This window comes from Ixodes scapularis, unplaced genomic scaffold, assembly GCF_016920785.2.
Source record: "Ixodes scapularis isolate PalLabHiFi unplaced genomic scaffold, ASM1692078v2 PGA_scaffold9__187_contigs__length_104089568, whole genome shotgun sequence".
NCBI classification, from domain to species: domain Eukaryota; kingdom Metazoa; phylum Arthropoda; class Arachnida; order Ixodida; family Ixodidae; genus Ixodes; species Ixodes scapularis.
Genome location: NW_024609884.1, coordinates 44,339,644 through 44,361,027, shown reverse-complemented (window position 1 = coordinate 44,361,027; position 21,384 = coordinate 44,339,644). Strand labels below are relative to the sequence as shown.

Below are 21,384 nucleotides of genomic sequence, written 5' to 3'. Positions count from 1 at the left end.
TTTAATTCGTTTGAATTAACCGGAAGGACAAGAGTTTGAATTATCGCAAGTCCACTATATTTTAGTTTTGTGGAGTGCACTTTCCCCAAGGTACAGGTGTACTCCAGCAAAAGGATGCCCGTGGTGGCTGTTTTTAATGGAGGCTGCCTTTCTGCAGCACCAGTCAGTGCACGAGCAAAAAAACTCCTTCCAGGCGGGTTTATGCACGCATAGTTTGAAAAAGTTGAAGCTTGCTTTTCATAGATGTTAGAATGCCATTTTGTTGTAAGAAGTAAATACTGGGCCATGGCTAATATGAAAGTATGCAGAGCCTCTGTTGTCCCGATTTGCTGTGCACTTGAATAAAATATAGTCACTGACATATGGAACGCAATGTGTTTTAATTAAAACAATTTTCATCATGCTAAGGAATAGCCTTTATGATTTTCTCTACATCTTTTATTTTGAAAAATTATTATAGGACCAGTTAGTATGGATCTGGTACTAGAGCATTGTTGCATGCACAATAACATGAAATACATGAAAGTTGGTTGTCTTTGAACCTAATCGGGACATTTTTCTAATGCATGTGGTCAAAATATTTTAACTATACTATTTTCAAAAGTATTTTAGTGGCTTCAAAAGTTTTAGAGCAGTATGACCATTTAATTCAGACTGGATTTGGTTTCATAAAGTCATTTATGTCCGTTCTTTTCAGTTCTTCAAATCATAAAAATGTATGGATGGCAGGTTGCCACCCCATCAATAACATCCAATGCTCTGCTTTCCTTCAGGAGTACCGGTCAGTTTGTCAAGATGGGCTGTTGAAGGGCCGTCCACCTAGCCGAGCCAGATCATTGTTGAATGGTCTTCAAGGAAGTTCGCCAGAAGAGCCCTATGACACCCCATGTGGCCCATATTCGCCTGCAGACTGTAAACGTGTCCTCTTTCCATCATCTCCACCTGCGAAAGGTTCGGACTGCTTTCCCGTGGCAGAACCTTCCAAAGTAAACTGTGCTGCACAGACTGAAGAGAAAGAAACTTCGTCAGTCGTCATGGGCACCCAGACTGATTTTCTGTCAGAGGTAATGCAAAGGCACTCGCAGGTATTGCTTGACATGTGCTAAGCCTTATGTTATATGGCTTGCAGACGTGCCTTCCAAGTGGTAATGAAGTCAGAGATCAGGAGCTGGGATCCCTGCGGGAACGGTTAAATCTGGCCCTACAAGACGTAAGTGCCAGAAATATGTGCCGCAGGAACAGGGGTAAAAAAGGTACAATGGAAGTTTATCTGAACCACTTTTTCAGCTTGCTCTCACTATAGACGATTGCAAGCTGGGCGACTGGCCGCCGCCATGTCTCTGCTCGAGCAGGCACGCCCGTGCGATTACGAGCTTGCCAAAGCTACGTTCACCCGCGCGTTGCACGCGCTTGCACGCATGGGGCACCACTTGTGGCGCCATGCTTGCAATTGTCTATACACTCCGTGCGGCGCGACTGGCGCGCCACCGCGCGGCCGGTACCGAAGGTAGGCAGTGAGAACCCCAGAGAAAACGAAAACGAAACCACGCCACGTACATTGGTACGCATTGAAGTCGGAGCGGTGCGATTGCGCTGGGTTCACAGCATGAAGTGCTGCCTGTGCTGCGTCATTAAGTGCTTCAATAGTTATGCGTCGTATCTCGTGGGCACAAAGTTTCACAGTTTTTCGCCTCGCCAATGTGTTTGTGGGACAGCAAAAACGATGGACCCGTGCCGTACGACGCAAGAAATTTGGTCTCCCAATCATGTCTGCCACTGTGTCGGCACGGCTGACATATTCTACACTGCCGCTTTGCACTCTGCGTTTGTTTTTGTACCAGTAACGCCTACATGTATTAGCGCCGATGGGACGAACTGAAATGCCATCCCTCACTTGTGGGTATGCAGTGCCAATTTCGTTGGAGTAATGCCCTCCAAAGAAGTTTCGTCCCCATTGTACTTGTCGATGATATTTCCGGACAAGTATAGCACGCAATCTGTACTTCATGAAGAAAGATTCGAACGGTAAAAAAAGTGCCAAATATGAATCTAAAGAAAACAACAATGAAACTCGGAATCATGGAGAATCGACGTTTGAGTATGGAAGTTTATATGGTGTGCTTTCTTTCTTGATCAGCCTCCTTTTGGGATGTGGAAACGCTGACACCCCGAGTTCTGTAGACTATTTTTTTTTTCCCTCGGCTTTAGAGCCACCTGTCGCAAAGGTGTTCGAACTGGAAGTACCTTCCACTGGTCCCTTCCTACCTGTAAAGTGTGCACCTCCCACGATGAGTGGTATTATCTTCACAGCCTTTGACGGGCAAAACCAGTTCCCATTTAGTTACGCCGCCCAAACTAAATTTCCACCTGTTTTCGCTATGGCAACTCTTTTTGGTATAATAAGTGTTGTGTCAAATTAAGGTCATGTCAAAGTACCTGTGCGCTGAAAATCAGCACCTCGCACAACAGGTTATGACACAACAGATGACCGCAAAAGCCCTTGACGGCCAAACCGTGTGTTGTGGCGACAACTTTGTTTTCTCGGCTTTGGAACCACCTTCCGTAAAGTTGTTTCAATTGGAAGTACAGTCCAACAGTCCCTTCCTACCTGTAAAGTCTACACCTCCCACGACCTGTGGTATTCTCCTGACAGCCCTTTCATGGTCAAAACCGGTTCCCATTGAGTTATGCCGCCCAAATCAAATTTCCACCTGGTTTCCTTATGCCGCCTCTTTTTGGTGTAATAAATGCTGTGTCATGTTACTGTCAAGTCCAAGCACCTGTGTGCCCAAGTCTGCACTTTGCATAGCCCGCTATAACACAACATTTTGGGTCCAATATTGGATATCCCATATAGCTTTATTTCTTTATTCGTTAGGAACATAACTTTCACACCTGCTGTCTTAATGAAATTTGGCACACTTCGTGCGCAAACTTAGTGAACATCTCACTCGCCTCCAAATATCAGCAGTCCTAAGTTTACAGCGACGGGCGAAATAAATGTCCCACTCAGAGCAATTATGGTGGCGGCCGTCTTGCTTTTCGGAAAATTGCTCCAACTCCTTTTTCGGCCGCAACTAGAGAAATTACACCTAATAACGACTCAAACTCAATATATAAGAAGTGGAGAACAGCTAAATGCCCTTCTGCCCCAGCACTTATGCAACGTCACCCTCAACGTACCCCGCAGGGGGCACCTGTAAAAGCAGGTGTTTGGAGAGTGGCGTCTCCACGGACCCCGAGCCCCGCAGGGGGCGCCTGCACCTTAGGTGCTAGGTGCTTGATGAGTTGCGTCACCATGGACCCCAGCTACGTGGGCCACCATACCCGCACGCAGGGGGCACCTACTTTGGTAGGTGCTTGGTGAGTGGCGTCACTACGAACCCCGAGCCGTGTGGGTTCGCCCACCCACGTCTGGCTGTGCGTGGCGTGCCCGTGTCCGAGGAAAAAGGGACCCTGGTGGTTGAGCTGAGCCCGGGGTATGTTTGGACCCTTCGGGGCCCCCCGGGCGAGGCAATACACCGCTTCGGCCTCTGCTTCTCGTAGACGGGTGTCCTGGCTTGGCCCGACCAGGATGATTCAGTCAATTGCCTCTTCTATCCTCTTCTCCCTTCTTTCACTTTTCCTCCCACCTCTTTCTTTTTTCTTCTACACTCTCTTCCTTCCTTTTTCACCTTCTTAGGCGGCAAGGGCCAACCTTGAGTGGAAACAGGTCCTGTCCCTGCAGCCACACTACTGTATAGTGCCCTGGCAGCACTGGTAGAGTAATTGTGTCAGCCAAGCCCATCTTGCTATGGCACATTACCTGCCTCCTTGTTGGGCTCCGTGGTGGGCGGTGCATCCGGGCACTGAACTTTCCTCCCATCTCATATGGGTTCGCACAACAAAACCTTTCTTGATCGGCCTCTGAAAAGAGTCGCACCGAAACTCAAGTCACTCCCGAAACATCCAAAGTACTCGAAAGATTCCCAAAATTCCTGGTCTTACACTCTGAAGAAGAAAAACCACTTGCCAAACTGTCCCCTTTCTTAGTCGCCAAGGTACTGGAAGGAATCGTTGGGAAAGATTACTCTGCTAAAAAGATGCCGTCCGGTGATGATCTTGTTGAGATCAGCACCAAAAAGCAAAGTGATGCCCTTCTTTCTCTCAACGCTGTGTCTGAATACAAAGTAAACGTTACTCCACACCGCAGACTTAATACAGTTCAAGGAGTTATCTCGGAGGACGACCTAATGGACTCATCTGAGGAAGAACTCGTTGAAGGCCTTTCAGACCAAGGAGTTGTTGCCGCTCGTCGCATCACCCTTCGTCGTGAGGGTGTAGAGCGTAAAACGAGACACATTATACTGACCTTTGACACCGCCACTCTCCCAGAGGCCATAAAGGCAGGCTACCTCCGGTGCCGTGTTCGGCCCTATGTGCCGAATCCCCAGCGGTGCTTTAAGTGCCAAAGGTTCGGCCATGGGTCACAGAGCTGCCGAGGAAGTGACACTTGCGCGAAGTGCTCCAGTAAAGAGCATGTTGCTGACAGTTGCGAGAGTGAACCGAGATGTGTCAACTGTGATGGCCGTCACCCAGCATACTCGTGCTTACTCGTGCTCTTGTCCAAAATGGAAAGAAGAAAAAGAAATACTTACTTTGAAGACCACAGAAAGCATCTCCTACCATGAGGCGAAAAAATGTTTCTCCTTCCTATCGAAAGGAGGGTATGCCGAGGTCGTGCACAGGGGACCCGCACGACCCGTGATGGCATCGGCGGGAACACAGACCCCTCCAGGGGGGGGTGTGTCTCCCGTCAATGTCCCCTCTAAAACCCGCGGGTGCAGTGCCAGCTGCACTGCACGGGTGCAGTGCCAGCTGCACTGCACCCCAACCACGCGGTGGACGGTGTTCCTACAACGTCCACCCTGAAGTTGGGGACGGCACCCCCCGCCGCCCCTGCCTCCTTGAGGCCTTGGACAACCCCGCGTCTCGACCCAGCAGAGACCTAGTGAGCCGTTATGGCTGCCGACCCCACCGGGTCTCCCTCCGGCTCCCCCTGTGGAGCCTATGGACGAGGGTGGACCCAAGTCCGGCGAGGAAAGTTTCCTCGCTGGATCTGACTTTTCTCGTTCTGCCACCAGTGACTCTACTGGCCAGCAGAAAGAGGCTGTAAAAAAAAAAAACGCCCCATGCAAAAAAATAGATTTTAAGCCATAGTCACCTCATTTTACTTTTTACCAGTTTTTATATTCATTTTTGCACTGGCTAAGCATATAGGCATTATGCAGTGGAACTGTCGCGGCCTTGTACGTAACATAGATGACATCAATTCATTTTTTGATGAGCTCCGTCCTGTTGCTATTTGCCTACAGGAGACGTATCTGACTGATTCGCACACGCAGTTTTTGCGTCATCAACAAGTTTTTAGGAAGGACCGCCATTCCTCAAACCCTTCGGGTGGTGTAGCAGTGGTGGTTCAAAGTGGAGTGGCATGTATTCAAAAATGTATTCAAACATTGGACTCCTTTACCTTGTTACTGCCTTACAATGTGTTGAAAATATTTTATATTAATGTAACTATTTGGCGCATGGTTATTAAATTTACAGTGATGTGATTGCTGCGCCAAACTGCGCCAAGGGGCTAACCTTGCTACATCCTGCTACATTTCGCCAAAAAATGGCTAATCTGCGCCAAGCCTGCGCCAAAGGACCAATTTAGGTCGCCTTTCAAAACCGAAACTAAACTGAGTACTGTAATTGAGCAGGCGTGTGTTAGGTGATACAAGCGGCCACCTGACACAAAGTACCGTGCATCAATTGTCCACCCGGTCTTGCATGGTTTTCCCGGCGTCTCGCGTTTCGCGCTCTCTCTTGTAGGTCTCATCTCCTTTTTTTTATATTTTCAGCGATAGACGCGGATTTGTGCAGACGATCCGACGCTAGCATGCCGGTTACCAGCTATGCCATCATGCTCTGAAACAAAACCATGTTTTTGCGCGGCAGGAGTTACTTTGTGAGCTGAAGCAACGGCCGTGGGAAAACTATATTTGATCGCTGCCTTTCAGTTACCGTGGTCGCGCGACGTCGAATGTTGTTGTCCCCCATCACTGCAGATATGGTACTTTCTAAAATGAAACTAACTACCACTGCATGTTCATTAGCATTCCTGTTCTTGTTTAAATCATACGTTACTACAAAAATCCATCTTTAATTCAAAGACTGCTCTGTGGAAGTATTGATTATCGAGATTCCTCTCGGTGGGCCTTCTTTCGAGAGGGACCTCGGTACGTTAAAAATCTGCCGTGAAAGAAAGTTGGTGAAGAGAAGTGTGCTAAAGCAAAGAAGGCAATGTCTGCACGCTGAACCCGCACAGTGCGCTTTTTTTGTCTAGAGTTCAGTCGTTGTACAAAGCGCTCCAAGAACGTTTTGAGGCTGGCTCGCAATGTGTTGCATCGATGCACTCAGGTTCTTTTTTTTTTTTTTTTTTTTGTGTGTTTAGCTTGTACCTTGTTTGCCGGCCTGGCAAGCACGCGCCACTGGACTGTTTTTGTCGCATGCTCGAAGGTTACATTTTGTGTACAATTTTGGGGATAAGTTAGCGACGGAGCTGCGGGGCATGGTTTCGGTTCTGATCGGACAGCCGTTGTCTGCGCTGGCGCAACAAAGCATGCCCAACAGCAAGCCTGCCGAAGTTAGCCTCACGTGCATGCGAACATGATTGCATGACTGAGGCACCAGCTGGGACGCTTGCAATTCATTATTTTACGTTTGCTTACTTTTGACGAAAATCTGGCTCGTCGGGAACCAGTAAAACGGAGGCAAGCGGTTTTTCGAAATTGTTTGGCAATGCCTACAGCAGTGTACACTTGTGGAATGTCTGAGCAGTAAAAACAGAAGCAGTGAGTTCCGTCAGTACATGTCACATCAAAACACAACACAGCACAAAGTGCCCTTCGTTTGTACAGCACTTAAAACAAATATTTTTATTTTCCTAAGAATATCTGCTCCAAACTCCACTTTTGCTGCTCCGAAACACTGTCTTGGCTACCCCAAAAGCCGCTTTTGCTGCTCCAAAACACTGTTTTGGTTGCTCCAAAGGCCACATTTGCTGCTCCAAAACACTGTCTTGGTTGCTCCGAAACGTGCGCCAAATTGGCTTAGGCCGATCACATCACTGAATTTAGTGTAAGGGTGTATAATCAGTTTCTAAAACCAAAAACCTCAGGTGTGAAAGTTATGTTTCGAACGAATAAAGGAATAAAGTTGTCTATACGGGATATCCAACATTGGACACAAAATGTTGTGTTTTAACTGGGCTGTGCAAGGTGCAGATTTGGACACAGAGGTTCTTGGACATGACCGTGACTTAACACAACACTTATTATACCAAAAATAGGTGGCATAAATAAACCAGGTGGAAATTAGGTTTGGGCGGCGTAACTGAATGGGAACTGGTTTTAACCGTCAAAGGCTGTCAAGAGAATATACCACTCGTCGTGGGAGGTGCACAATTTACAGGGGGGAAGGGACCAGTGGACGGTACTTCCAGTTTGAACAACTTTGTAATAGGTGGCTTCAAAGTTGTGAAAAAAAATTGTTTTCTACAGGACTCGGGTTGTCGGCGTTTCCACATCCGAATGGAGGCTGATAAAAAAAAGGAAGCACACCACATATACTTCTGTACTCAAATGCCGATTGTCCAGCGATTCCAAGTTTCATTGTAATTTTCCTTAGATTCATATTTGTCACTTTATGGACCCTCCGAATCTTTCTTCATGAAGTACAGACTGCGTGCCATACTGGTCCGGAATTATCATCGACACGTACGATGGGGACGACAAAACTTTTTTAGAGGACATTCTTCCAACGAAATTGGCACTGCATACCCGCGAGTGTGGGATGGCATTTCAGTTCGTCCCATCGGCGCTAACGTATGTAAACGTTACTGGTACGAAAACAAACGAATAGCGCAAAGCGGCAGTGTAGAATATGTCAGGCGTGATCAGGAGACAATGTTTCTCGCATCGTACGGCACGGGTCCATCGTTGTTGCAGTCCCACAAAATATTGGTTTGTTGAAAAACTGTGAAACTGTCCCCATGAGAAACGACGCATAAATATTGGAACACTTAACGACGCTGCAGTTTATGCTGTCAACCCAGCGCCATAGGCGTGCGCAGGATTTTTCATTAGGGGGGGCGAGGTTTCCCCAAAGCGCCCCCCCCCCCCCCCCTTTCTATCAACGCACTCCCACTGATGTCCTTCCGCTCATATTGTAGTGCTGAGACGAGATATGGTTATGAAACGTTTATTTCAACAATATTGAATTGTAACATATACAAAATATTATTAAGCAGTTGGTTTCACTTTTTTGTGAAACGTCCGCAAAGAAGGGCAGTCTCTGCGCAGCTGAGGCGTCAGTAACACAACGTGCGTACAAAGAATTTTTATTCTTTCTAAACCAGAGAAAGATACGACACATATGCCGTCTTTAACAGCACAGAATATTTAAAAATATTGCCTCAACGTGACTTTGCTAGTATGGAAAATATAGTATACATACAGGGCAAACGCATGGGTGCACCTACACATGGCGAAAGCTGTCATATGGCGTCTCTAACGTTCATGCAGAGGACGAAAAATGACACCCAATACACAACATAATGGCAACGCTTAAAAGCACGAGAATATACCGCAGATTAAAAACACGAGAAACAGCAAGTTACAATATTTAGTAATTATTGAAGATAAACGCTATGACATGGCATTTTTTTTTTCTTCTGAGCATCCAAATGTACAGTTGGTAATGTTACTTTCTGGCGCTTGATAGAAACATGTTATAGAAACAAGGGCTATAATTACTTTTTTTGCACAAGATAACACGCACACATTATGTCATGCTCAACAAACATTATACAAACTAATGGATATGTTATGCGGTGGTAAAAATATTTTATGACTAGATTAATAAAAATGTGTAGCCCATGGGAAATATAGTACTTTTCACCAATCGTGAAAAGTCTAAAGCAAAATTCTACGCGATTTTGTCGCGAACTGCTCGATGACTGTCTGCGTCGAAGCGTCTTTTTATGGTTGTTTTTTTCGTTGCGCACACTAGAGGGAGGTAACTTTGGCGTCGGTGTTTTATGCCGTCGAAAAAGAAACCATACCGCCGGCGCAGTCGTGCCTCAAGTTGGGCCAACTTTGCGTCCCCCCCCCACCCAGATGATTAGAGGGAGTGGCCGCCCACAGCCCCCCCCCCCCCCCCCCCCCCCGTGCGGACGCCTATGCCCAGCACAACCACACTGCTCCGACTTCAATGCATACCAATGAACGCGGCGTGGTTTCGTTTCGTTGGGGTTCTCACTGCCTACCGTCAGTAACTGCGGCGTGGCGGCGTGCCGGTCGCGTTGCACGAAGTGTATGGACTTACGTAAGTAGTAGCCTCTTTCTACCCAATGTATTACATGTCGGGAGGATATCTCACGGGCTGCTATATATGAACTATGATTATTACTCATTCATTTATTTTGCAGATTTTGAAATGCTTGACTTTTGCTTTTATATGTACTTGTTTTTTACACTTGTCCTTTTTCAAGCAAGAAATAGACTCTGTTGCCTTTTTCCTCGTCAGTGTATTTTTCCTTTGCAAGTTTAGACACTTTTCTCTTAGCTTTACATGTGGTTTGTGTATGTAGCATGCTTTTTAGTGCAACACTCCTACTGTGCACATTACATTCATGTCTCGGCCTAGGTAACAAACTTCATTGAACTATTTTTTGACAGGCACAGTCAAAAACTCTTCTGGCAATGCAACTTCAGGCACACCTAGACGCATCTGCTATGCAGGTTAGTAGAGCCTATAACTGACTGTGGTCTTTTGATAATATTATCATCTCTTGCATTATTATAACTGTATTTCAAAAGGCCACATGAATTTAGAGCTTGTTAAATACATTTTCTTGTGATCGGATAACCGTTGGCAGCTTGATTGCAGGACACCTTTTCTGGTTCAGAGTAAATTAGGGGTTTGTTACAAATCATACTCACTTGTTTCAATGTATGAAGAAACATTGGTACTTTCTGTTGTCAACCTGTTGTGCCTAGTTATAACCTTTAATGTCAAACTATAGAAGTAAAAAGTGTCACTTTCTCATAAAATGTCATCTCACTTTTTGACACTCTCTCCAGCTGTCGAAAAGCAAGAATTAGCAGAAATCTTTTTAATTACTCTAAGTTGTGCTGTTATTGATATGAATGAGCACATTTGATAAAGCTAATCTTTCAACTGTATATGTTTCCTATAATTTTGATTCGGTATAGCAACGGGACACTTGGCTTTTGCGTTTCATTATCATTATAGCATGCTTTGAAACAAATGGCACAGGTGGAACTCAGAGACCAAGCACTTCAAAACTTGGAGAAGAAGCTTACAATGTCACGAGAAAATTGCGACCACTTAAAGAAAGACATGATCTCCGTTCGGTTCGAGCTAGAAGAAGCCCAACAGGCCATTGAAAAAGAGCGTACACTACGTGCCCAATCCGTAGCCGAGGTAAGTACCTTGAGTTATGCTATGCATAGTAGTGTACAGTAACAAATTCATATCAAAATGGGAATAGACAGCTTGGTTTCAAATTTTGAGGATTTAGGGTCCGAGGTTGTACTTATTACATGTTCTTCAAAAGAATGAGAAAGCAATCAATTGATTTAATGCAGGCAGAACAGCTTACCTTGACAGTGCAACATCTGCGGGAAGCATTGGTCAGCTCTAAGAGAGCCATGGAGGAAGCAAGGCGATCATCGAAGGACGACACCGTAACTCACAACAACCTATCAAGAGTCCATGACATCTGAACCAAAGCTCACTAGCATCTTTGGAAAGCAATGCATCTGTTGTTGGCTCTTGCTAGGAAGCACTGTCCTTGGGTGGTCCTGGAGAAATGATTGGGGGCTGTCTACTAGTTGCAGGATGTTGTGCTTTAGAATACATACTGTCTCAGTGGTAGTGGTGGTCGAATGGTGCTAACTTCTTGCTGTTCACTTTTGTGTGTGTACATTTTGGGCATGAGAGTGTGTTAGTATGTGTGTAATTTTGCATTCCATTGGCAATGCTTTAAGCTTTGTCTTATTTTTTTTAGCTCAGTTGCCAAGCATAAGGCTTTTTATACTGTGATTATTTTTTGCTTCTTTGGTATATTTTGAGCATATTTCAGTCCTTTGCCAGGCATGGGTGTGCTCCAAGAAATGGCTTGAGGAGAGTTGAGAAGTCTAAGAGGAGAAGTTCCGTGATCTCACTTCATGAGTTATGGGCATAGCATTATCCATGCAGAACATTTCTTTCTTAACACGGAAATTCTGTTGAGAGTTTACAGAGTAGAACCTTAGACAAGGAAGAACAACAAAATGCACCATATTCTAAACTAACTCGGTTTACTGACATTTCTACTATTCCAGTGTTAACAAATGTGCCTTTCTTCATGCCATCCCTGTGCTCACTGGGAGGTGCAAATATTAACAATTGCTAGTACGAGCAGACAATTAGGGACATTAAATTCGTATTCAAACCTTTTATATTTGTGAGTCTTAAATTTTGCCTCGGCCATTAGTGACAAGCTGTTCATTTTTCGTCCATGTATCATTATGACTTGGTCTGATCTTCTTGCTACTTTTAGCTGTTTTTTGACGTTTCTCAAATCCTGAAAGTTTGATTTAGTATTTGAAGCTAGTAATCATGATGTTTAAAACCCTGAGACAGGGAAGGAAACTTGAAGATGTATTAGAAGAAACAGAAGAAAGGCGACAGACAAGCATCTCAAACTTGGCTAACAAAATGTATTTCATACAACGCTTTTGTACCCTTCTCCCAAAGTTCTCCACATCAAAAAAAAAAATCACACACACTTTGTTTTAAGGAAACTTAATTCTAAGTCAGTTTGCTCCAAACACAAAGGCATGAGCCAAGCAGTAGGGCCAGGCAGGAACCCCGAGATACAGCCCACCTAAAAACAAGAGCAAATCGGGTGAAATAATGGATTGGGCTTGCTTTCAGAGTATAGTCAAGAAAAGTTGAAAAAATGCTATTTTTAGGTAATGTGTTTTAGGCCAAGCTTGTTAGCGTGGCAAGAGGCAACGGAACAAACGTGACTACTTCCTAGTCCGCAATGTTCGCTTATGTCCCACGATAGCTAACTAGCAGCATTTACGCCGAGGCCACCATTGATCCCAACATTACTATTACTAGGGGTGGACTATCTTTTGGTGTTTAAAAAAAATACAGCAAATCAAGCCAAAATAGGGTTGGGCTATCTTTCGGGGGTGGGGCATCTCTCGGGATTTTACGGTAAGTCCTTTGACACACAGATACAAAAAGGAATAGAGAACAATGACAGTTGAGATCGCAGAGCTTCCTGCATACAAACAGTGCAAACAAATATATATATCACCTAACTGTATTTTTTTTTTTTTCCACTGTCCATATGCAGGAAGCTCTGCGATGTTAACTGACGCTGCTCTTCTATTCTTTTTTGTATCTGTGTGTCAAAGGACTTAGGTTGGTTTTCACTGTTTCGCTCTGGGTGGCCTACTGTTTGGTTCATGCCTTTGTGTGTTCGGAACGAACTGACTTAGAATTGAGTCACCTTGAAAGCAAAGTGCTCTGTGTGTGTGTGTGTGTTTTTTTTTTTTTTGTTTCTTTTAATGTTGTGGACGACTTAGGGAGAAGGGTATAAAAGCGTTATATGAAATACATTTTGTTAGCTGAGTTTGAGACGCTTGTCTGTCACCTTTCTTCTGTTTCTTCTAATATATCTTGAAGTTTCCTTCCCAAACTCAGGGTTTCAACATCATGATTAATACGCACCAGCTCGCCTGCACGTTAGCCACTTTTTTTCACTTGAAGCTAGTCTTTGACTAGGTGAATTCAATTCAGTTTTGTAAATTTTACTACTCATCCACCCCTCCAATCTATTTTTAACTTTGAACCCAAGGCAGGTTCAAGTTTTATGTAGCATTCATCATTTTAAAAAATTGTTACTTTCATGCAAGAAAGCAAGTCGTTAACAAACAATAAAAATGATTGGGATGTAACATCCTCTCAGAGAGAGAAGAGGTCTACATAGTTCACAACTGTGCCTGGTTATATGTGGGCCGTAGATTTTCCCGCATATAAGGAAACTTGACGGATGTTTTTCGGTGTTGATTTTTTTTGCAAATATCTGTGTATTTCAGCTATTTGTTTTTGGGCGGATGCTAAAACCTGTGATTATCGGTGAAAAAATCTCATGAAAAACTAACAGCTTATGTCTAAGAGGCGAGGGTTTTAACGAAAACCGGCCTAGCTGGAGCGAAAATTTTCTGAAATTGGTATTTTCTAGTTTTATCTGAGTTTGTATTTTTGACACCATAGTTGTTTACCGGTGTGTGTGTGTGTGTTTTTTTTACCGATTTTGTATTTTTGACGTTGTCGGATATTTACCTGTGTTTTTCAGTTAAAACTTGAAAGTCTTGGCCTCGTTATAGATTGTTGGCATTTGTCTCTATTATGTACCTTGCAAGATAACACTTATTTGTCTAAGTGTACTACATGTACTATGGCACCTATTCTGTATTGGCCATTTTCTGGCCAATACAGAATAGGTTGACAGCACCTGACTAACAGGAAAGGATTTTATTTTAAAGGGCTCGTAATTTTGTTTGTGCCTTCATTTGTGACTGCGAGTAAGGGAATTTTGGAGCAAGTCCAATGCTTTTTATTTAGAAGGGTTTTATTTTTGGCATGGTCTGCAGTTCATCCTGTTGTTTGTTAGTTTTAGGTATAGAATTTTGGTACACTTTGCCTCTTATTATTGTCTCATGAGGAAACTGACAATATTTCTAAAGAACAGAATTATTTAATTTATCGCATATCTTGCCCCATTTGGTTTTGTGTTGGCTTTTTTTTTTTTTTTTTTTTTTGTCAAAAGTCGTTGCAAAAAGCTAAAATCTGGTAACATTTCTTTTTTTAATTTTAATTTCAGTTTTTTGGTAAATACTACCATGTACAGTGTGTATATTGTACCAAAATGATCTGGTGGGCAAGTTGGTTATACATAATAAACACTGAACCACCAAGGACGAGTGAAATACGTAGACAGGACAAGTGCTAGTACACCGTTTATCGATAGGATTGAGTCACATAGCAAAGCAGGGATTCTGAAACTTTGATTTCAAATATCACCTACCCTTCTTGATTGATAGCTGAGGAACTCTGCCGGTCTTGGCATTGATGCAGTGGAAATTAGGAAAATAAATAAATAAATAAGCTATGGGGAACCCCTGTGCTCCTTGGAACCTTGTTAGAGAATTCATGCTACAAAAGCCTATCATCATCATCAGCAAATAGAAAAAATATGGGTAAAGTACTATTCGCAAATACTTCACACTAGAAGGATGATTAACGGTTGATAGTGGAGCTTGTTGGTACATACTTGTATATATATTTGACAGCTTGAAGCTAGCATACGTTCACGGGATTACGCACAAATTGAAAAAGATCGCCGCGAGGAATGAGATCCAAGTAGTATGCTCCGCGCCTAACAAAGCGTACTCCATGTGCAGACGAGTTAACAACAAAACAGGCAAAGAAAAAAACGTGCGACATTGCCCACAGAACACAATATGTACCATGCATGACAGGAGTGGTTTACAACATTCCCCTTTCATGCGGGAAGTGCTACATCGGCCAGACGGGCCGATGCATTAACGACAGAGCCCGCGAGCACGCAGCATCCCTTAAAGGAACGTCGGCAGGGCATCTTGCAGCTCATTGCAGGACTTGCCGCTGCAGTGCAGCGTTCAAGGACATAACCATCCTAGCCAGTAATAACAATACTCATGCGCGCGAGATGCTCGAGGCGCTTGCTATCGAAGAACAAGCGAGTGGGTGCGTCAGCACCCCGTCCATCACTATTCACAAAAAGGAGAGACAATATCTACGGTGCGTCACGGTCCAGAAAATGGCAGTATGAGCTTGTGGCGGGTGAAGTTAAAATATTAGTTTAGGTTTAGGTAATGTGAAAATTTTGTAAACATACACATGCATTATTATATTAGTATAATAGGTTTTAATATGTAAGAATTTTTGTTGGTGTCTGAAAACACGCAAGGAAAAAGAAGTTCCCACTAAATAATCGTTGGTAGTCAGCTGTCTATTCTCTCCTGTCTCAATTTCTCTATATCTTCCCCTGGTTCAAGCTGTCAAATATATAATACAAGAAGGATGATGTTTGTATTTGAAAGCAACCTAAATGAGCAGGGCTCTTTGAAGATAGATATGGAACAGATTTAGGCTTGTAAATATTATTTGTAGTTTTCAAGACAAATTATTGGGCAAATATTACTGAGTGCTATGATACTGGTGAATTGAAACTGCCAGTAGTGAAGTTATACGTCTTTTTTGTTTTTTCTTCCTACTTTTTTCTGTTTTTGGTATACTTTTGTTACAGATTGAAAGTATTTTGTTCAATTTAGATTTCTTAGGATTTTCCAATTATCCTTACCTCTGCCATTCTGGGATCAGAGGTTGGCTTATTTTCCATGGAGAAATTCATTATTAGTGTGTGTACATGCTGAATGTTTATGATCAAGGAAAGAAAAAGGGAGGGGGTTACCTTGATGGGGGTTCCGTTTTCATTGCAAACTTATCGGGCCCAGCAGACATTCAGTAGTGGAATAACCGTCATGATCATCAGTTGGCTGGTTAACTACAACTGATGAGTCAACGTTTTAATTACTGCCAACATTGGTAGCATACACTAGCTTGTTAAGCAAGAGCGTTGCCAGCACACTAGAGTGAGTGACAGATGCACAAAAAGACTATAGAATATTGAGGAGTTGGCACTGCTTCAGTTATCGTATTGGCTCCTAGCCATGGTTGCGCCCAGCTACGAGCGTGTTGCGATCTATGCATCATGGTATGCAAAACTGGATGCCTAGTTTTGAATTTAGATAGCATGAACGCAATAAATGATTAATTAATATTCCAAATTGCATGGCCTTTTTTCAAATTGTGCTTATTTGTATGACCTTTAGTAATGACTGCACTCAAGACTGCAGTTGTAGCGTGTCCCCTTAAGCTGGTGGCTCTCAAACGGGGGACTGAAGCCCCTTTGGGGTCCCTAAAGCCCTTCTTGGAGTCCCTGAAGCCCTCAACCATCAATCAAACCGAGGAATAAAACTTTTTTATTTTTTTTTATTATTGATGCTGGCTGTCATACAACGTTAAATAGACCAAACCTTATGCACCAAGTGAGTAGGGTTGGTAATTCTTTGTTTCAGAGTTTCAAAGTTATCTTTCACGCATTTAGTTAATTTTTTTTTTTTTTTTTTTTTTTTTTTTTTTTTTGTTTGCTTCTTTGTCATTGTGATCGCTCCAATAACACACTCTCAGCCTCCAGTGGATGGGGTCCCCCATCACTTTCACTGACCCAGAAGGAGTCCTCAAAATATTGGTGCCTGAGAACCACTGCCTTAAAGGACAACTCCAGTTCATTTTACATATTAAGAAAACAATGCAGTTCTTTTTAGTATTGCCTAAATAGACTACACGCCAAATACTTCAATTTAATCCTGCCTAAAAGGTGCGCGAAATTACCAAAGCCTGCTAATCCAAAAGGGCGAGGCACAGTGAAGGCAACAGCGCAGTTAATACCTCCGTGTCAACGCAGCCCACCTTGTGCTACCTGTGTCATGCTCCGGGCTCTCGGGGAGATTTGTTTGCTTGTTACATACCTTTTTTAACCAAAGTCAGCAGGCGGCGCTAACGGCATGCTCATCGTTGACCACGTGATTCACAGAACACACATGCGCCGTGTACTCCCGTGCAAGCATGCGTCGGCGGCGGCAGCGTCCGTCGCGAGTGAGAGAGTCTGTTTGCGACATTGAGCACGGCATATTTCTACCGAACATTTGCTTCTACAAACCCGTCGCGACATATTTACATGTGGTTTACTGAACTTCACTTTCTATTAATGTTTTCAAAACAAGCCCTTGGGAAAACTTGCCTTTTTCTGCGCTAAAACACAAGCTGCGGCCACGGTAGTGCAGGCGTCGAGTGTGGCAGACTGTCGATCATAGCAGGCAACACTTTCGCCCTTGCGCCCGACCGCATGCCTGATACATGACATCACGATTTGTACCACGTGGTTAACGGATGTAGGTGACGACACAGGAGCAATGTTGTCCGCCGCAGGCGAGGTGTCAGTTTCGATTTGTGGTTACCTTTAAATGAAGATTACGCAAAAAATATTACTTTTTCTGGAAAGAAATGATGTAGACCCGTTATTACTACCTCGGGATATATAATTATCAACCATTAACTCAAATTTCTTGAAATTGACCAGAGTTGCCCTTTCAAACCGTAGGATAAAACCTTAATTCTTCCCCTTATCTCAAACTTTTTATCTATCATTAATGCCGCTCAAAAAACATGTCACCCTCGGTGAACCACATAGTTACTGAACGGTAAAGATTGCGTGCCATGATTGACAAAAGACGTCTGCACAAAATGAACCCCCTTTTGCTGTGATCGCACATCTCAAACTGTCGTCTTATGTGCTTCCGAGTCACCCACAGTGTGGGGAGATTGGACAACAGAGTCGTACCTTCTTTCTGCTCAACTCTTTTACAGAGTTCGCTCTACTAAATTGGGAAGAGTGGAGGGCTTTGTGAGTGGAGCTTATTCTGTTATTCTTGCACTTAACCTTCCTTAAACCATAGTTTGTTTTTCTGTCTTTTAATGTTGGTGATTGATGGATCATGTTATAGGGTGGGTTCATATAAATTCTGAAGCACCTTGCACCAAACAGGTGTTTTTATCTTGTAAATTTATCCTAAAAATGGCAACAAATGTAACGAGATGCCCAAGTGTGGCAAAGTATTGCGATACAAGCGATACGTTGTAAATGTATTTCTCTACTGAGATACAGAAACGTTTTTCAAATGTGTCTTGATACAGAGATACAGATACTAGAAAGTATCTCTAAAATACTATCGCTACACATTTATATCGTGATACTGCCCTGTCCTGCCGCAAAGCATGCGAGCTCCGTGAGTATTGCTTCCTTGCAGTGCACAAGTGCTTTGTAAGAAACGCACTCAACAGGGCTAACCCACCGCGATTAAAGGCGCACTTACACCGGCGACATAAAGCAGTCGCGTGATGCAACTAGATCGCATCGCAATAAAATTAGATGGTCACACTGGCGTGCGCGATGAGCAAGTCATTGGCGAGTCGCTTCTCGAAAACTCGTTCCGAACGCCGCTGATCAGCTTACTCGCTCCGCGACTAGATCGCATCACAAAAAGTCGGGTCAGCTGGCCATTGCTCAAACCGCGTCGCTTTTTTGCGCGATGGTCGCTTTTGCGATTAAAGTTATCATGCAACTAGATTGCATCACCGGTGTGAACTTGCCTTTACACTTCAAAAAGTATGAATATCGCGGTTCACCTCTGAACAGCATATTATTTAAAACTATTATTTGAATGTTCGCATAACACTACAGTGTATTCCCATCAGAACGTTGATTAAGCCATGAATAGTGCTCTAACAATGCACATTTCTTACTTAATAACATTTCCCGGGTAGGGGAGAGGTTCCCATCAAAACGTCTATTGAACCATGAATAGTACTTTGACAGTGCATACTATATCCTATTAATATTTACCAGGTGTGGAAAAGATTCTTGTCATTTTTTTTGTCATGATTTTCTTTACTTTTTTTAATTTTCACATATCACAGTGCCTTGTAACTATTATGATAATTTGCGTGTAATGATTGGATTGGATTCTCATACACATCTGTGTAAGAATGTTCAATATGTGTGTTTATGATGGCTCCATTTGTATTCTACAACACAGTGTTTATTGTGGAAATGGTTTTCATGGGCTGAATGAAGCTTGCTTCACACCGCTTTTACTCTGTAATTTCCAATTTTCCCTCAGTGAGGATGGATATCTTGAGCGGTTGTTATAAAACCAAAATGTCTGCTTAACCCAAGAGATTAATCTACATTTTAAACTGAAGTAAGTAAAAGACTTGTGCTCATCATCATATGTATTTGTAGGGCATTATATTACCATGGTTACAAAACGATCCAACGCACAGGCTTTCGTTTGCTGAGAAATATCTTTGAATTAATGAATTTGGAGTTTTCTGGCGCAGTGAAATATCTTTGCAGAACATTGTAAACTAAGCATAATTACTGCATTTTTTTTTTCTTACTATTAGTTCTACATAGTCCAGTAGTGAAAACAAAACCCGGTTTTTCTACCTGCGTAAATAAACTATGCATTACAGAAAGATGGAAAGTGTGATCCAAACCAACGCGTTTTTGTGCACGCGCAGGCTGTGCGTTTCCCAGAAATTGAATATTTCATGGCGTTTTTGTTGTTTCCAGGGTGCTTTCCGAGTCGCAACCATACGCATTTGTTAGGATGGTGCGGCTTTTGGTGAGCTGAGCGCATCTGCGCCATACAGCGAAAAAACGCGGAGCCGGAACTAGTGTTCTCCACCGATTGGCTGGGAGCAGGAGCGCCCTACTACTTACTTCACAGTGCGTTCTCGTGCGCGTTCAGAAAAAGTTGAAATCATCCAACTTTCTTGTACGCGCCCGGAAGGGGCAAGGAATCAGCGCGACGTCACGAAATGCACAATTTCCGGGAGCCGCACGGCTTACGCACGCACAAAAATGCGTTGGTTTGGATCACACTGAACTCTGCGTGAATGTGAAGCTGACAGTGGTGGTAGAATCTGAAAGTTTACTGAGAGCATGGTGTTACCTGGATCAAAAGATAAAACAGAAAAATGAACCATGAAATGGCGTTGCAAGTACGGTTGGCATTTATTTTGGTGAAAAAAACTTACACCAAGAGAGACAGTCTTGTTATCTTTTGGGGTGGCAAGTTGTTTTCACTGAAATAAATGCCACAGGTGCCCACAATGTCATTTCTTCGTTAGAAGAATATTGGGCCTAGGTAGATGTCGGCGCATAGAAAATTTTTGCTTTTTTATTTTATTCCTTGATCCAGATAACATGTTCTCAAACTTCTGCATTTTAACACTACTGCTGGTGACACATTCTGATGGAGTTTCAGCTTTCTGCAATGCATAGTAGCTTATTTATGTTCGCCAAAAAGAAAGGTTTCATATTCTCTATTGAACCCTGTACGGCTTTTTTTAGTAATGGCTAAATTCTGTTTATGGCTTCTACTAGTACTGGTGCTCCATATTCAAATGTCATTTCTGACAGAGTGCAATGTCTATATATATATTTATATATATATATAATGTATTATAGTTTTGGGAATAGTGCTGAAAATTAAGCATCATGCTACATAGCAGTTTTGGGGAAAAATTATTGTAGCAGAACATTTCGAAATTTCTTTTCTTCGATGTACATATCCTGGATGCAGAAGAAGCACAGTCGTAAATAGTGTACTAGGCATTTTTAAGTTTCCCAATGAAAAGAATAATAAAAAAAAATGTATAAAACAAACTACATTTTTAGTAAGTGCTCAGTTGCAAGTCTATGCTTGTTTGTGGTGTTTGTGCCTTCCTTCTAATTATTGTATGTACATAGTGTCTTCTACAAAAGAGAATGAGAGTGAATGGTTTAAAGACTAGCTGTTTTAAAAAATTGGTTACAGTATTTTAGAAAGGTACTTTTCTAAAACCTGACAATATTTTTCGTGTAAATTTTCTGATTTACTGCAGCTGTGTGACTTGTTTTCACTAAATGCTAATTTGTTCACATACCCAACATAAATACAAGCTAAATCTTTCAAGCATTTCATTTGTTTGTATAACAGTGGTATGTATATCTGTTTGTCAGTTACTGTGCTGTATGTTTATGTAGGGTGATATCTTGAATGGTCAAATTTTCCTATTAAAAGGTTAGGAGATTTTTTTTTTTTTTTCTGAATAAATTGGGAAAAACTTGATGCTGTGTCAACCCGTTTCAATTATTTTGGTTGTATTTTGGGGTCATGAAAGTTAACAATCTAAAATATCTTTCAAACGGTGTGAACAGTGCAGGCAGAATGCTTTTGTGCCTGCACTGTCAAGCACTGCACTGCACTTTTTCAAGATTTGAAAGTATGTTGCACCAACTAGACCAAGCTTCAGTCTAAAATATTAGCTTGAACATGATTAATTCACCTGGCAAATGTAACAGCAAAACTATGCTACAACTAAGGTGATGGACCTGATCTGCCAAGGGAGAGGGGTCTTAGCCAGGGACAATGGTTGCTCGATTGCAGGAGGTGCCCGTTCATACCAGGCTCCCTTTCTGTTTTAGGCATTCCAAACTCTGAAGTGTAGACTTTGGTGGAAACTCTCTTCCAAAGCACTGTATCGTCTGTTTCG

General features: G+C 42.8%; 1 protein-coding gene across 3 annotated transcripts in view; it reads left to right on the top strand.

The window, feature by feature from the left end:
* Positions 1-20,969, top strand: part of LOC115317713 — a 42,848-nt gene extending 21,879 nt beyond the window's left edge. For 2 of the 3 annotated variants that reach the window (XM_029977403.4, XM_040504553.2), the window contains 5 exons: positions 774-1,064; positions 1,130-1,210; positions 9,768-9,830; positions 10,369-10,536; positions 10,701-20,969. In XM_029977403.4, coding sequence (XP_029833263.2) covers positions 774-1,064; positions 1,130-1,210; positions 9,768-9,830; positions 10,369-10,536; positions 10,701-10,838 — 741 coding nt within the window. In that variant the 3' untranslated portion in view covers positions 10,839-20,969. The remainder of the gene's footprint in view (positions 1-773; positions 1,065-1,129; positions 1,211-9,767; positions 9,831-10,368; positions 10,537-10,700) is intronic. The other variant, XM_029977404.4, reaches the window with a different exon arrangement.
* Positions 20,970-21,384: the final 415 nt, after the last annotated feature.